At 44.2% G+C, this 14,183-nt stretch overlaps 1 protein-coding gene across 1 annotated transcript in view; it reads left to right on the forward strand.

Annotated features, from left to right (window-relative positions):
• The window catches only part of LOC147684252 (putative cation-transporting ATPase 13A4), a 287,710-nt gene that overhangs the window by 226,489 nt on the left and 47,038 nt on the right, over positions 1-14,183 (forward strand). Inside the window, exon 24 of the mRNA XM_086944653.1 lies at positions 10,036-10,132. Coding sequence (XP_086800779.1) covers positions 10,036-10,132 — 97 coding nt within the window. The remainder of the gene's footprint in view (positions 1-10,035; positions 10,133-14,183) is intronic.

Below are 14,183 nucleotides of genomic sequence, written 5' to 3' on the forward strand. Positions count from 1 at the left end.
AACAACAGAAGAAACAATATTATCCAATGTGTAAATCCTGGAAGAAAGCATGTTAATACTGTTATCGACCACTGCAAGCACTTTTTCCAAATTTGCTTGATCAATAGCCCTCAGGCGTTTAGCTGCCTCAACTTGTGAAAATTTCCAAATTTCATTGTATATAGCATAAAGAAAGCGTTTAGATCTACCCCTAGCCGGGCCTTTTATAAAATCATTCAGCTCTATATTTTCATTCAAACGTGACAGATGCAGTTTTACTGCAGCCAAAGTGGAATGTTGTAACCAGTTCTGACACAATTTGCCTACTGAATAAGTAGTAACCGTGTGATCTGTATAAAAACGGGGATCTGGCCTGATGTGTTTAAAACTTTCAGCCAAACCCAAAAAACGACGTTGGCAAGAATCAGAGCTTCTTTGCCACAAAAGCCACCCCTCTGTATCAAAACTGGAAATATTAAAGGAGGAATTGTGCAATAGGTCTCGCATCTCACTTATGGACAATGTAGTGAAATTATTCCAACCTGAATATTCTTCCAAATCAGGGATGGTTGGTTCGTTTAATTTTTTAGATGTAGCCAATCCAAAACATGTTGTTTGGGAAATAGTAGAATTTTAAAAACAACATGTGATTCGGGATGAGACATGCACGATGCAAAGCCTCAGTGCCTTGTACCTGCCAATCTTTGGTACCCCAAACCGATTTAAGGTCAATAGTTTCCTTCCATAACTCATAGCCATCTACAGCTAACCTGTCTAGAAAGGACTTTGAATACAGCAATTTTGTATCGGTAAGTCTGACTTTGGACATGAACTTCTGTTTTACTTTAAAATAAAACGACTCAGGATTTGATTGATTAAAATCTGTAAAATATGAGTATTTTCCCAGAAATGTACTCGAGCTCCCTTGCAAAGGCGCAGGACAATGTTCCCACTGTGTGTAGTTCACCGGAACCCTCCCGGAACTTGTTTTGTGTAAGAAATGATTCCCATAATGTTGATAACAAAACAAATCACCATAATTAACAGAATCCAAGTACAAATCCTCAGCATCAAAGGCCGCATAATATTTCAAATCAGAGAATAAAGCTTCTACTGCCTGAAGATCCCAATCATCAGAACGAATATTTTGCTGAATTACATCTCCCATGTTTACTCTAAGCACATTAGGAACATTAATAACTTCTGTGGGGCCATGTATCTGAAACCTAACCGCATCCCACACAATCCCATCAAGGACAGGCCAAGCAGTAATTTCTACTGAATGTAAGTCTCTCTTTAGTCTGTGTGCTGAATGTGAGGATGAAAGAGGGGCCAATGTTCCATTAAGGTACCGAATTCCTGTTCTTTCTTTCACATAATGGCCATCGATCAGTCGAAAAAAATAAAACACAAACCCAATTGACATAAAAAGATAAAATGAAAATAGTATCAGCCAAATGTATGTCCAAGGTGGAATCAGAAAATGTTTTTTAAACAACGTGGCATATTTTGCAATAGTCGATGGTTTCCTTGAAAGTTCCGAATCCGAGTCAAAAGAGAATCTGGACTGGTTAGCCAAACGAGCTTGTAAATCAGGCATAGATAATTCAGCAGGATCTGCATAGGTCAGCTCATCAATGTTAGCAACAGGAATAGTATTTAATAAAGGACTGGATATGGCAGGCATCTCGAGGGACACCTCCTGATCTGCACCAGATGTAATAGCCAGCACAGAGTGCCTCACCATGGAAGGACAGGATACAGCCGGTGTCATGCTATGAAGAATCGGCCACCCTGTGTGTCTTGACATTGTCAATAGAAATAAATCTGTTTTCTTTACGACCTGGAAGTGGTGGTAAAATGACTGTTCTTGTGCCCTTCACTCCAAGAACCCGAACTGGTGCACGATATGAGGGACCAAACTCCTTCTTGTTATCGATCTTCTCTCGAACCAGTTCTCCAACTTGGGGTAGCCAGCCAACTACCGGGATCTGCAACGCATCATCCGACGTGGAGGGCAAGTGTTCCTTTGCAAGACTGTCTCTGGTCTTTTGTAGATCCTGTAAAACATTGCAATGTTCATCTACGTCAAAGGCCGCGGCCTGGGCCTGGCAGTCTGCACCAGCAAGGTCAGGGACGTACATCTTGATACCAAAGAGCATTTCGTATGGGGTCCGCCCACCCAGAGACCTTCTAGGGAGATTATTAAGCGCACGCTGCACGCCATAGAGGTGGGTCAGCCAGTTTCTACCAGTGCCTATAACTCGAGCTGTCAAAGATTGCTTTAAGTCGCGGTTCATTCGTTCTACTACAGAATTGCCCTCAGGCCTGTAGGGACTTGAAAACTTCACCTGTACTCCCAACGAAACCATAGCATCCTTATACGCCTTAGAGGCGAAAGCAGGACCCTGGTCCGAATGGAAAGTACCACAAGCAAAGATTCCCACAAAGACCCGCAAATCCTTAATGACAGTTCGCGAATCAGCGCTTCGATGCGGCCATACCCATACAAAGCGTGTGCATGAGTCAACTGCTACTAAGATGTATTTATACGCAGTATCAGAAGAAAAAGGACCGCAGTGATCCAAATAAACGCATCCAAGCGGTTTATTAGAGATGTACAACTGTGTCTGAGGCGGACGCGCAGCAGTAGAAGGCTTGATCTGCTGACAAATGTCACACATAAGGACATAATCGCGCATCTGTTTGTACAGTCCCCGCCACCAGAACCTCTGTTGTAGCTGAGTTACAGTGGCTGAGACGCCCGCATGCGCAGACGCCATACCTTCATGAGCCGCTGTAATCAGAGAAGCTCTGCGATCCGAGTTGGGAACTAGACGCTCTCCAACTTCAGGAATTTTCACATAAGGAACCTTATCGGGACTTAAGTGGTATGTGTACTTCAAAGGGAACCCCGCAGGATATTTACCTCCCTTCTCCGTGGCAGCAACAGCCGCCAAGATGTCGTCATCTATTTTGCTTTTGGACCTCGTGACTGCTGCAACTAAGTATTTTGATACCGCAGACTTCGCTGCCTCATCAGCAAGCGAATTACCAACAGCGTGGACCCCCACGCGCTGATGGCCGAGAGTATGAATCACAAACACGAGCGGCAGCTTCTCCTTAAGTTCCGCCACTCGGACCCAGATCATTTTATGTTTTATTGTGCTGCCTTTGGAATCACGAAAATCATTCTGAATCCAAAAGAACAAGTTCTCATTGTAAGACTGGACACAGTAGTAAGAATCACTTACGATTAAAGTCGTCACACAAGGATCAGCGTACTCCAATGCGAGCATAAGAGCACGAAGCTCTGCTAATTGTGCGGTGCAGTCCCCTAGTGTTTGCGTGTGCACGACACTGGACTTGAACTCATCGTTCACCATGGCACCGACCACAATGGCGCAAGCGGAAACGTAGGCATGTTTAGAGCCATGCGCAACCTGCGCCGAGCCATCAGTGTAAATGATACAATGGAAATCCTCCAACGGCCGCATCGCTAAAGGAGCAGGATGAACAAATTCATACTGTAAATACTCCTGCGACCGTAAAGCGGCGTCAAAAATAAACGTGACATCCTGGGACGTCAAGGAAGTAGCCCACTGAATCCACCGAGGGTGCAAAGCTTTAGAATTTGGTACACTGGCTTTCGTGACCGCCTCCAAGGCAGGACACGGGGTAACAACCAACATGCGCTTTCCCTGCGACAGGGCACGTTCTTTAAGAATTGCCATCTGCACAGCCGTTAAAACTTTCTCCACAGTGGAAAAACGCAGTTCAGCCGAAGTGTACAAGTGTGACTTGTAAGCAATAGGTACAGTATCCCCCTCATTAAAAGTCAGGTACGTGAAACCCACCGTCCCAGGGATAATTCTTATCACCAGGTTGGTCTGGTTATCACGGGTCTGTAAGTAGTCAGAAGTGAGCAAATCAGCCTGCAAAGACTGCAGAATGGCTGAATGCTCAGGCAGCCAGCATGATTTGGAAAAAGATGGTTGTACCAAGGCATATAAAGGCTTGATACGCTGGGCATATTCCGGAATGTATGTCCTCCCGAAATTTAAAAAACCCAGTAAAGACTGTAATTTTTTCAGCGTTGTCGGAGAGCGCAACTGCGCGCACTTCTCCAGGAAGTGAGGAGCCAATCCCTTTCCTTCATGGTTAAGTCCATAACCTAGAAACAACACTGTGTACTCCGCAATGTGTGATTTTGCAAAGTTAAACTTGTAACCCATGTCTGCAAAGTTACAAATTATGCTGTTTACTCGACACAGATGCTCCCAAAGTTCGTCGTCTGTGAGATAAATGTCATCCACATAAGAACAAGCAACTGGATCGAAGCTCTCCAATAGAGAGACTATGCGGGCGGAAAACACTCCAGGACTATTCTTATATCCCATTGGGAGTCGTTTAAACTTTTTTTGTACGCCGCCGCACGTAAAACTGGTCCATTGGGAACTAAGACCATCTAATCGGTGTGCATAAAAACCATTGGAAATGTCAAGCGTGGTTTTAAACCGTTTACGCTCAAGACTATTCACTAGGGCAGAGCCGTGAGTATTCTGTACTGCACAGTTACGGCAATGCGAGTTCAAATGCCGGTAATCCAAAACCAGACGATATGAGCCGTCCGGCTTGTTCACAGTAAAAAGGGGGTTATTCATTGGCGACACACACGTTTCAATTACACCTTGATATTCCAATTGTTCAAGGATAGCTGCGACAGAAGCTTTAGCTTCACGCCGTATGGGATACTGAGGTTGAGGCTGCGGCTGTGACCGTAAAGGAATCTCATGGCTAGGGGACAATTTATCCCAGCCACACTGATTTCGGTACACAGCCGGCGCAAGCGCCAGAGCCCACTCTTCTGCAAAATGCAGCGCTTCCACTCTCGATACAGTGTGCGCGAAACTGGGGAGGATCACCTCCTCCCCTCGCGGAGCTGCGAGAACAAAAGGTGGGGGCCAGTCAGCCTCCGAAAGCAAAATGTCATACGTAGACGAAAGATTTTCCCAAAATACCCCTTTTACTGTTCGCTGCATGTCACCTTCAATTAACAGGACAATTTCAAAAAGTCTTTCAGGGGGAGCAACATGTGTATCAGCTGTTTCGATTACAACATAAGTGTCAGTCGCTGTCACCTTCAACAGTGGACGGAGGGCCTCTCTCACTATGGTAATCTCCGCCGCGCTGTCCAGCAAGGTCAGAGCCCACGTCAGATTCCGAAGCCGCGGCATATCGATGCGCCGTTAAGGCTGCGACTTTCTTCTTGGCAAACTGCGGTCTCTTTGGCGTAGAGTCGTCCCGCTGATCCCCTTCACTTCGCGTGCGGGGCTGGCCACGTCCTTGCTGGCCACCCCTGCCCCTGCCGCCCCCTCCACCACCGGTTGACGGAGCCGATGAGTCCTGAAAGGAACGAGGAGACCGTTGGTCAGAAGCCTGAAATCTATCAGGCGATTTAATCGTAGCGCGATCGCGCAATTCATAAACTCGATCCGACTGCGCAGGTTGTGAAGGCGCCGGACTAGAAACCTGTGTCTGTTGTTGTTGTTGCTTACCCTGATTCTGCTTTTTAGGCCAATTTTGTTTTTTGGACTTGGGCTGTCCACCCGTTTCCGAAGACTGTCCCTGGGGCTGCTTCTTCTCCTTTTCAGGAAAAGCCTTTAAACCCTTAGAAGTGCGGCCAACCATTTTATAAGCCGCCACAATTATCCTTGCTAACTGACGGGGTTTCTCGGCATCAGGAATTAACGCCAGAGCATTGGCCACCTGAAAGTTCACTGCATCCCCCTTGACATTTGCAAGGATAAGACCGCAAACCGTTTCAAACGAGCCACTCAGGCGCATACCCAATTCAACCGCCGACTCTGGTCCGTGATCGTCTTGTACACGTTTAAGGACCGCAGACAGGTTAGACACAGACGGGGTGCCATAGCACCTCGAGTAAACCGCTGCAAAAGTCTTACCCCATGTTTCACAGTCAGCAATTTCAGGGGCCAAATCTTTCGGTAAACTAAGCGTAAGAATCCGGTGTTTTTCACCCGGAGTCGTATTAGGAAACACAGCCTCCAGCTGGTCGAATTTCTCGGCAAGCCAGTAAGGAAAATCATCCTTATTCTCTGGCTTTCTGCCCATAACGGAATTCACCAAGACCGGACTGATTTTCAAACCAGCCTGTTCTGCCCGAAGCTGCGCACCTGCGGGGGCTGCGCCATGAATATTACGACCAATGTAATGAACAAGTGCTCTAATCACTCCAACCGCGACTTCATGAAGATGCCGCAGTTCACCCACATTACAAGTGGCGCGATTAGGATGAGGAGTAAATCCACCCAAAGCGGGCCAATTTGTGCCCGGAATGGACAAAGGACCTAACCTCGGAGCCGTTAAAGAATGGGGTAGGGCGCCACCAAACCAAACTCCGTGCTGCCAAACATCTATAGGTACTTCCAGTGCCCTGTATGGAGCATAAGCCGCCGGAACAGCCGAGGCAGTGTATGAATGGTAGACACCCGAATTAGCGTCCACTTCCGGAAATGTCACCCAGGAATAAAACAATTCGTACGGGTACGCATGTTCCGCACTCACCACTAGAACCACAGCCAAGCCTTCCACAGGGACATTATATGCCCTCAAGTGGTCGCGAACCGCGATGCGGCTATGCTGCGGTATGTCCACGGCCATGTTAGCACAGGAAGAGAAAAAAGACAAAGAACACTTTGTAGCACAACTGGGTAGTAATTCAAAGAAACCGTTTATAGAAGAATTCAAGCTTGAAAAGACCTATTTCAAAAATAGGTAGGTTTTTCCGACACCACCGTTTACCGGAAACGGGAATGAAGGTGTCAAGGTTTGAACGATATACTACTCGAGTGTCATGAAATAAGGCCAACCAAACCGTTGCAGGGTTTCCGTTCTCCCACAGAACTGTGCATAGAGATCTAGAACCTCAGTGAGTTAGGATGATCCAAAACTCATCTCAGTGTCAGAAATCCCCTTACCTAGCTAGCTACAGTGTCTCATGGATCATTATGGAATGATCCATGTCTTAGACAAACCAGAACATGATCTTTAGAATACCTCAGGAATCGTGGAACACATGAACACTCTTTCGTTATATAATCATTTCAAACCAAAACTGAGAGTCAAAGAACACAAGTGCAAGTTTGAAATATTTATTATTCAATGCAAAGTTCTCAAACGCAGTATCTTGTATAATACCAAAATGCAGATTATAAAAATCAGAGTCAGCAGCATAGTCACTAATCCATAGTAAGCAAAAGGTGCTAGCATGTTATAATGCAAATTCTATAGAAATCTATATCACCTATATTTCGCGCACCCTATCTAGCATATTATTTTATATCTAAGAAGGTCTCATTCGGGCTTTAGCAGGGCGGCCCCATACCTCTCAATGTCAGTAGGAGCAGATCACATCAACAGCTACCAGCTCTCTTCATGCGCAGCACCAAGTGTCTGCTTTCATTCCGTGTAACTCTATCTTAAACCCGCGTAGAGCCCAAAATGTTGGCATCAACATTATTTGTGTTATGTCTAATGTGGTGCGAGGATCAGGCCTTCCAGCAACCTTGTGTTAGGTTAATCTTAGACTGTTCAGCTCTCAGTGTGCAGACAGTTGTACCAAGTGTACCAGGCAAAGCTGATAGCCTAGAAATAACATATTATTCTCAAATAAACCACCTCACCGCTTCTAGGGTGAAGGCGACAACAACAAGTAGGTGTCGTGTGCAAAACCAAAGCCGAAGGAAAAACGGCTGTTTAAACATGTAATACACTCATGCTAACTTAACGCAATATATGTAACGAAGTATCCATATGACAGTCCATTATACGCAACTGCAATGTATGCTACTCACCTCTACACCACTGTATGCTATTCCATTGGACGTCACTCTACTCTACAATATTCCACTGTATTCCACTCCACTGTACACTCTTTGCCACTATATTGTTGCACACTGTATCACAGTACAGTCTACTCTACCTTACCCCACTGTACTCCACTCTATACCACTACACTGTACTCTACAACCATTTCACACACTCTAGACCATGGCATATGACTCCACTGTACACATGCCACTTCACTCATTAACACTTTACTCCACTGTATGCTACGCCACTACAGTGTACTTCACTCCACAGCACTGTACGAGACAGCACTCCACTATGACACTTTAGTCTACTCCATGCTGTGCCACTCCTCGACTACACCATACAACAGTTTAGCCCACTGTAGGGTACAATAATGCATGCTGCTCCACTATACAAAACTCAACTATGTTCTGTGGCACCGTACAGCACTGTATTGCCTCACAAGGACTTTGGGACACCCAACTTTACTAAATGCTCAACTCTACGCCACTCCACAACTCGACTCCACAACACTGCAGTCAATAAAGGTTCACTGTACGACACTCCCTGTACTGTGTGATATGCCACTCTACAAATATCCATCCCACTATATGACATAACACTCCACTCCACTATATAATGCTTTACTCTACTATATGGAACACTACTGTACTCTACTCCACTGTATTCCTTTCCATAACACTAGACTTTGACACTGCACTACACTGTTGTTTACTATATTCTGACACTCCACTTAACAATTAACTTATTCTCGACACAATGATCTGAAACACATTTGTATTAAAAGATAAAAATTATTTAGAATTAATGAAAAAACAAAGGGTAAAGCTAAGTTATAGTTAGGAAAAAGTTATGTAGTCTCTACAAACCCAACTTAAATTATTCAAACTGGAGAATTAAAGTTATAGTAACTTAAATTTCTGATTTACACACCACTAGTTAACACTTACATTAATATTTTACGCACCACCTTGTATTTACTATACATCATGCACCTCTTTACACCTCCTTCTTGCATCATCCTCCACGCTACATTAACTATAGCTCACCACTCAACAATGCACTGTGTTCTGAAGTGATGTAATTTCAGTTGTCATAAGTCTTATTATGACTGCTGATTTCACATGCTACAGATATCATATGCAACTGTATTACCAGTGCATGGAGAAAGGGCGAGTTATAGTGTTTTCCAATAGAATTTCATACCATTCCCCAGGCCACGCTTCTGGATATTTTATATTTAATAATGTACCGATTTCTCTTGCGTATTGATAGAGGAGGGGCCAATCTTTTGAAAATACAAAGTTATTTTGATACATGACTACCACAGGTGATGGGTCATATGTACAATGGCCTTTTGCTAAACATGAGATATTGAGTTGTAAAATAATTTCCTCTCCTACTTCTGAGAATAATATTTAAATGGTTTGTCACAGACCACTGTGATTGTAAACCATTGATGAGTAACTGACCCCCAAGTTGGGGTGGTAACTGATTCACAAAGGGGGCACCTTCGTGAATCATGTCTGGTGTCCACGGGGTGAGCAGATACTTGTGCCTTTATTGGACTCATCCTGTTTTACCTATGCATGTAACTAGCTCACACAAATAAATTGCATTCCCACTCATAAACCAGTCAGTGGGCAAAACGGACACCCCTAATTTGCAAATGTGAATGATACACCGAGCCCAAAAGTCTTTGCAACTTTACACACCGTTAAACCGGAATGAGGTAGCACAAGAATTCATATCTATACAAGAGGTATGGCAGTGAAGAGGTGAGAAAAAGTTGACTATTTTCTTTAACAAATGGTAAGCAAATTCCTTACAATTCTCTGTCAATTTCCCAGCTAAGTAGTGTGCCTACACTATGGTGCATTGTTCTAAATCTGTGATAGAAGATGTGCTGGGTAAAGACAAATCATTTATGAAACTTTTCATTCATGCAGACCACATATCATGAATGGTTAATTGTTTTTTCTCCACATGTGTAGTACATTGCCACCCCTGGGTACAGTATATGTCACAGCCACAAAATGAATAAGTGGTAGACTGTGCACACATGTTTTTTTGTATTTGAGACTGCTAGGGAGGACAGAAGCTTTAAAAGTACTGTTTGGTTGACAATATTAACAAGTGATTTTTATATTTTCCCACCAGGGAGGGGCGCTGTGCTCTTGTGACCTCATTTGCGGTGTTTAAGTTCATGACCATGTATGCTGCTACAACCCTGATCAACCAAGTTCTACTCAACTGGGTATGTTTTGAACTCATGGTGTGTTCTTTTATGTTCAACTTGAGACCAGTCAATATTGTGGGTGGAATAACTCAAGAAAATGTAAAGAAAAGCTCAACTTTTCGTTGCCTTAGATCCTTGTGATTATGGAAGATATGAAATATCATCCGCTGAGGAATCTGTGAAGAAACAGAACCTGTCGGTGTCCTTAAACTTCTCTTTTGTCCCTCAGGTATTACTCCTCGTTTGTTAGGACAGGATAGAGAGGGTTCCAAGTTCACATACTTGAGAGTTTAGTTTACAGAAACTATAGCTCTTCCCTTATTGTGATGCAAATTGATGCTATTTATTAGTATTTTTTTAATGGATATGGTATTCTCATAGAAGTGATGTACATCGCTTCGAGTTGGTACATGAGAATATTTGCAGATGGGAGGGGATCACTTGAAGACTGATTGATGCAATACAATGATTGGATTGTGAGAAATACACTCAGTGCTTTACTCACACTGCAGATTGTGCACAACTCTACTTGAAAGTCTCCTCTGCTTCAGACATCAAATGCTTCAAACAGGCCATCACAACTTCCAGGCCTGGCTGTCCAGCACCTACCTGAAGCTCAGCTATACCAAGGCAGAATTCCTGTTATTTGCCAAGAGCAGCAAACCAGCAACAGTACAAACCTGGCTCTGTGACAAGAAGCTTGACCGCTTCAAGCCCCAACTTTCACTGAATGCCGACTCCATTGAATTCACCCTGGACACCGACCTCACCCTCAAGGAACACACTGCTAAAAAACAAGGACAGCTTAGAACCAGCTCTCTATTATAAAGAGTGTCAAAGCCTTTCTTCTAGAGAGCAATGTAACAATGTTGGTCAACACCCCTACTCTTGCATCTGGCTGGTGGTTATGCCCTGCACCATGGTGTCCCAGTATCCACGCTGGCACCATTTAAGAACATTCTACACACTGCACTTCAGTTTAATCTGATACATATTTAATGATGGCCTTGGTGACGGATTACCTAAACCAGCAAACCACATATCCTGTAATTCTAAATTTAAAATAATTTGCTTAAAATTTCATGAACGTTCACCATATAAAACTGTGGCACTTCTGGCACCTAATTTGTCACAGAGAAAAGGAGTTTGAAAATTGTGTTGTCAGAAAAAGATGATTAAACAAATGCGTTGCTTGTGCATGAGGAGGACACATGTAGCACCTACAGAGGGTTGTCTTAATTGCTAAATATTCACCCATTTATGTATTGATTTACATCAGCTGTCCCTATACTCCAGACAGCGAGAGCTGTGAGACAGCTCAAGGTGGGGCCATGAAATACGTTTGACAATCTAGAAGGGGCCACAAATCACCCTGTTCATTTTCTACATACTGCTTAAGATTCACAATATTCATAACAAACAGAATTTTATCTTGGAACTTATATGGTAAATATCATCTCACTCCACACACACTATATTGCTCTCAGAAGAATGAATGGCTCAGTGGACTCTGCCAAGATTCAAAGCTCTTATCCAGTGTCTATACAGAAAATTCTACAATTAGTGGTGACCTCATCAATGATGCATGACCAACTTTTGGGTTCACAATGAAACTGTCGGCAAGTTAAAGAATGTGAGAGGAGTAGTTATTAGTAAACCTGGAGAGTAAACCAAAAATTGCTTTTAGATCACACAATCAACTGACTATGAATGGTAAACTGATGTATGGGACCAACCCAGTATGAAGGTGTTTACATTTACCTGAGAAGGAATGATCTTTTTGAAAGCTGAAAGTTCAAATTTAACACTGATTAAATGTGCTCTGTAACCCCAAGTAATATTTAACCATTAATTTTGAAACTGAGATATGAGGGGATAGTCCAAGGGTTTATGTAACCTTGGAGGCAAGTGGATGTTGACAGAGCTTAGGAACTGAAGCCCAACGAAAGCATACGGATGACTTGGAGAAGCATCTGGGCCTGGAAGCCTTTAAGGCTGTAAGGCTATGAGGATACTAGCAAACCTGGGTGTGCCCCAGAAACCAAACTCCTTTGATTTACTCCATTCCGGTGGAATATTTCTACAGCTAATAAGCTAAGATGCAGTATACCAACTCCAACTAGCCAAAGGAGTGGTACAAGTGAGGGTGTGCTTTGCGTCTTTCTACTCCTCTAAAGACGATTAGTCCTCTTTTAATGTTGCATCGTGTACCGTGTAATATCTGCATTGCTTGAAAAATGGCACTCAACTGAGATCAGAGGTGGACTGGATCTTCCAGTTTCCCCCTAAACACCAGACTTTAATGGAAGAGAAGCACAACTGTTTGAGATCAGGAGCAGCTTCTTGTTGGTCTTAACTTGGTCTGTTGCTGTGGTGCACATCTAGAGTCCCTGGAAGTTGTAGCTCTTCTGCAGCTAACGCATCTCATCATTTATGTGCTGACTTAGTAAAGCCATATTTACAACAAGGGGTGGTGAGGGACAGAGTCTCTGAATTAAGCAGAAAGCTCTCACCCAGTCAAGAGATCAGGGCTAGATCCAACAGCGTTTTTTAGCTCACTGCACCATCCCAGTTTCAGAACCTGGCTGTATGCAAATTAGTCTGCTCCTGTCCCAGTGCATGATGGGAACAGGGCAAACCAAACTACAAAAGCCAATTCTTACACTGGGAAGGAAACAAGCTCCCGGGGACCGGTTTCTGGCATTACAGCCGTCTTCGGCCCGGTTTGCTTGAATCCTGATGGTGCAATGAGCAAGGGTCTCACATCTGAGAATACCCTTCCACGCTTAGGGTGGACAAAAATATTTACAACAAGGGGTGGTGAGGGACAGAGTCTCTGAATTAAGCAGAAAGCTCTCACCCAGTCAAGAGATCAGGGCTAGATCCAACACCGTTTTTTAGCTCACTGCACCATCCCAGTTTCAGAACCTGGCTGTATGCAAATTAGTCTGTTCCTGTCCCAGTGCATGATGGGAACAGGGCAAACCAAACTACAAAAGCCAATTCTTACACTGGGAAGGAAACAAGCTCCCGGGGACCGGTTTCTGGCATTACAGCCGTCTTCGGTGATGGATCAAGCCCTGATCTTTGGACTGGGTAAGAGTGGTCTGTTTAACTCAGACACTCTGTTCATCACCACCCCCTTTTTGTAAATCGATTTTGCCCACTATAGGTGTGGCAGGGTATACTCAGACATGAGTCCCTTTCTCACTGCTCCATCAGGATTCAAGCAAGCCGGGCCGAAGAAGGCTGAAATGCCAGAAACTGGTCCCCGGTAGCTTGTCTCCTTTCTGGTGAAGAATTGGCTTGGTAGTTTGGTCTGCCCTGTTCCCATGATGCACTGGGCCAGGGACAGACTGATTTGCATATAGCCAGGTTCTGAGCTGGGATGGGGCAGTGAGATAAATAACGGTGATGGATCAAGCCCTGATCTTTGGACTGGGTAAGAGTGGTCTGTTTAACTCAGACACTCTGTTCATCACCACCCCCTTTTTGTAAATCGACTTAGTAAAGCCGTCACTATATAAACATGATATAAACAACAACAACCACGCCCCACAAATTCCACAGCAAAAATAGTGTTCTTTTCTGTAGGAGCAAATTAGTAAATTCTGCAGCCGAGGAGATGAAGATCGGCATTTAAGACTGTCTGGGATCCCATCTGAGGAGTGTTAATTCCTTGTTTGTTGCCTGACTGTGTCCCCCTATGAATCCATGTGCTTGTAGTATTCTGCTCAACCATCATGTGCATGTGTTCAAATTAGCCAATAGTGCATGTGATCAGCAGTCCCCATCAGTCACTGAGAAGACTTTAGTGGGGACCTATAACTATCATCTTCACCTCCACTTTCTTGTCCTCCTACACAGCTGGGCACAAATGCGCACAGAATATCATTTTGTTAAACATTTAGCACCCTGTGAATAACTGTATGGTTCAATCTTTATCATTAACTAGCAGCCCGTCCCGACCTTGTCCGGGAGCAATCAGGCTTCAGGGCCCCCGCCTGCCCCGGCCCGCCCCAACATTGTCCGTGGGTCCCCCGGAGTAGCAGCCCGTCCCGACCTTGGC

The sequence above is a fragment of the Lissotriton vulgaris genome, chromosome 11, assembly GCF_964263255.1.
Source record: "Lissotriton vulgaris chromosome 11, aLisVul1.2, whole genome shotgun sequence".
NCBI lineage: Eukaryota > Metazoa > Chordata > Amphibia > Caudata > Salamandridae > Lissotriton > Lissotriton vulgaris.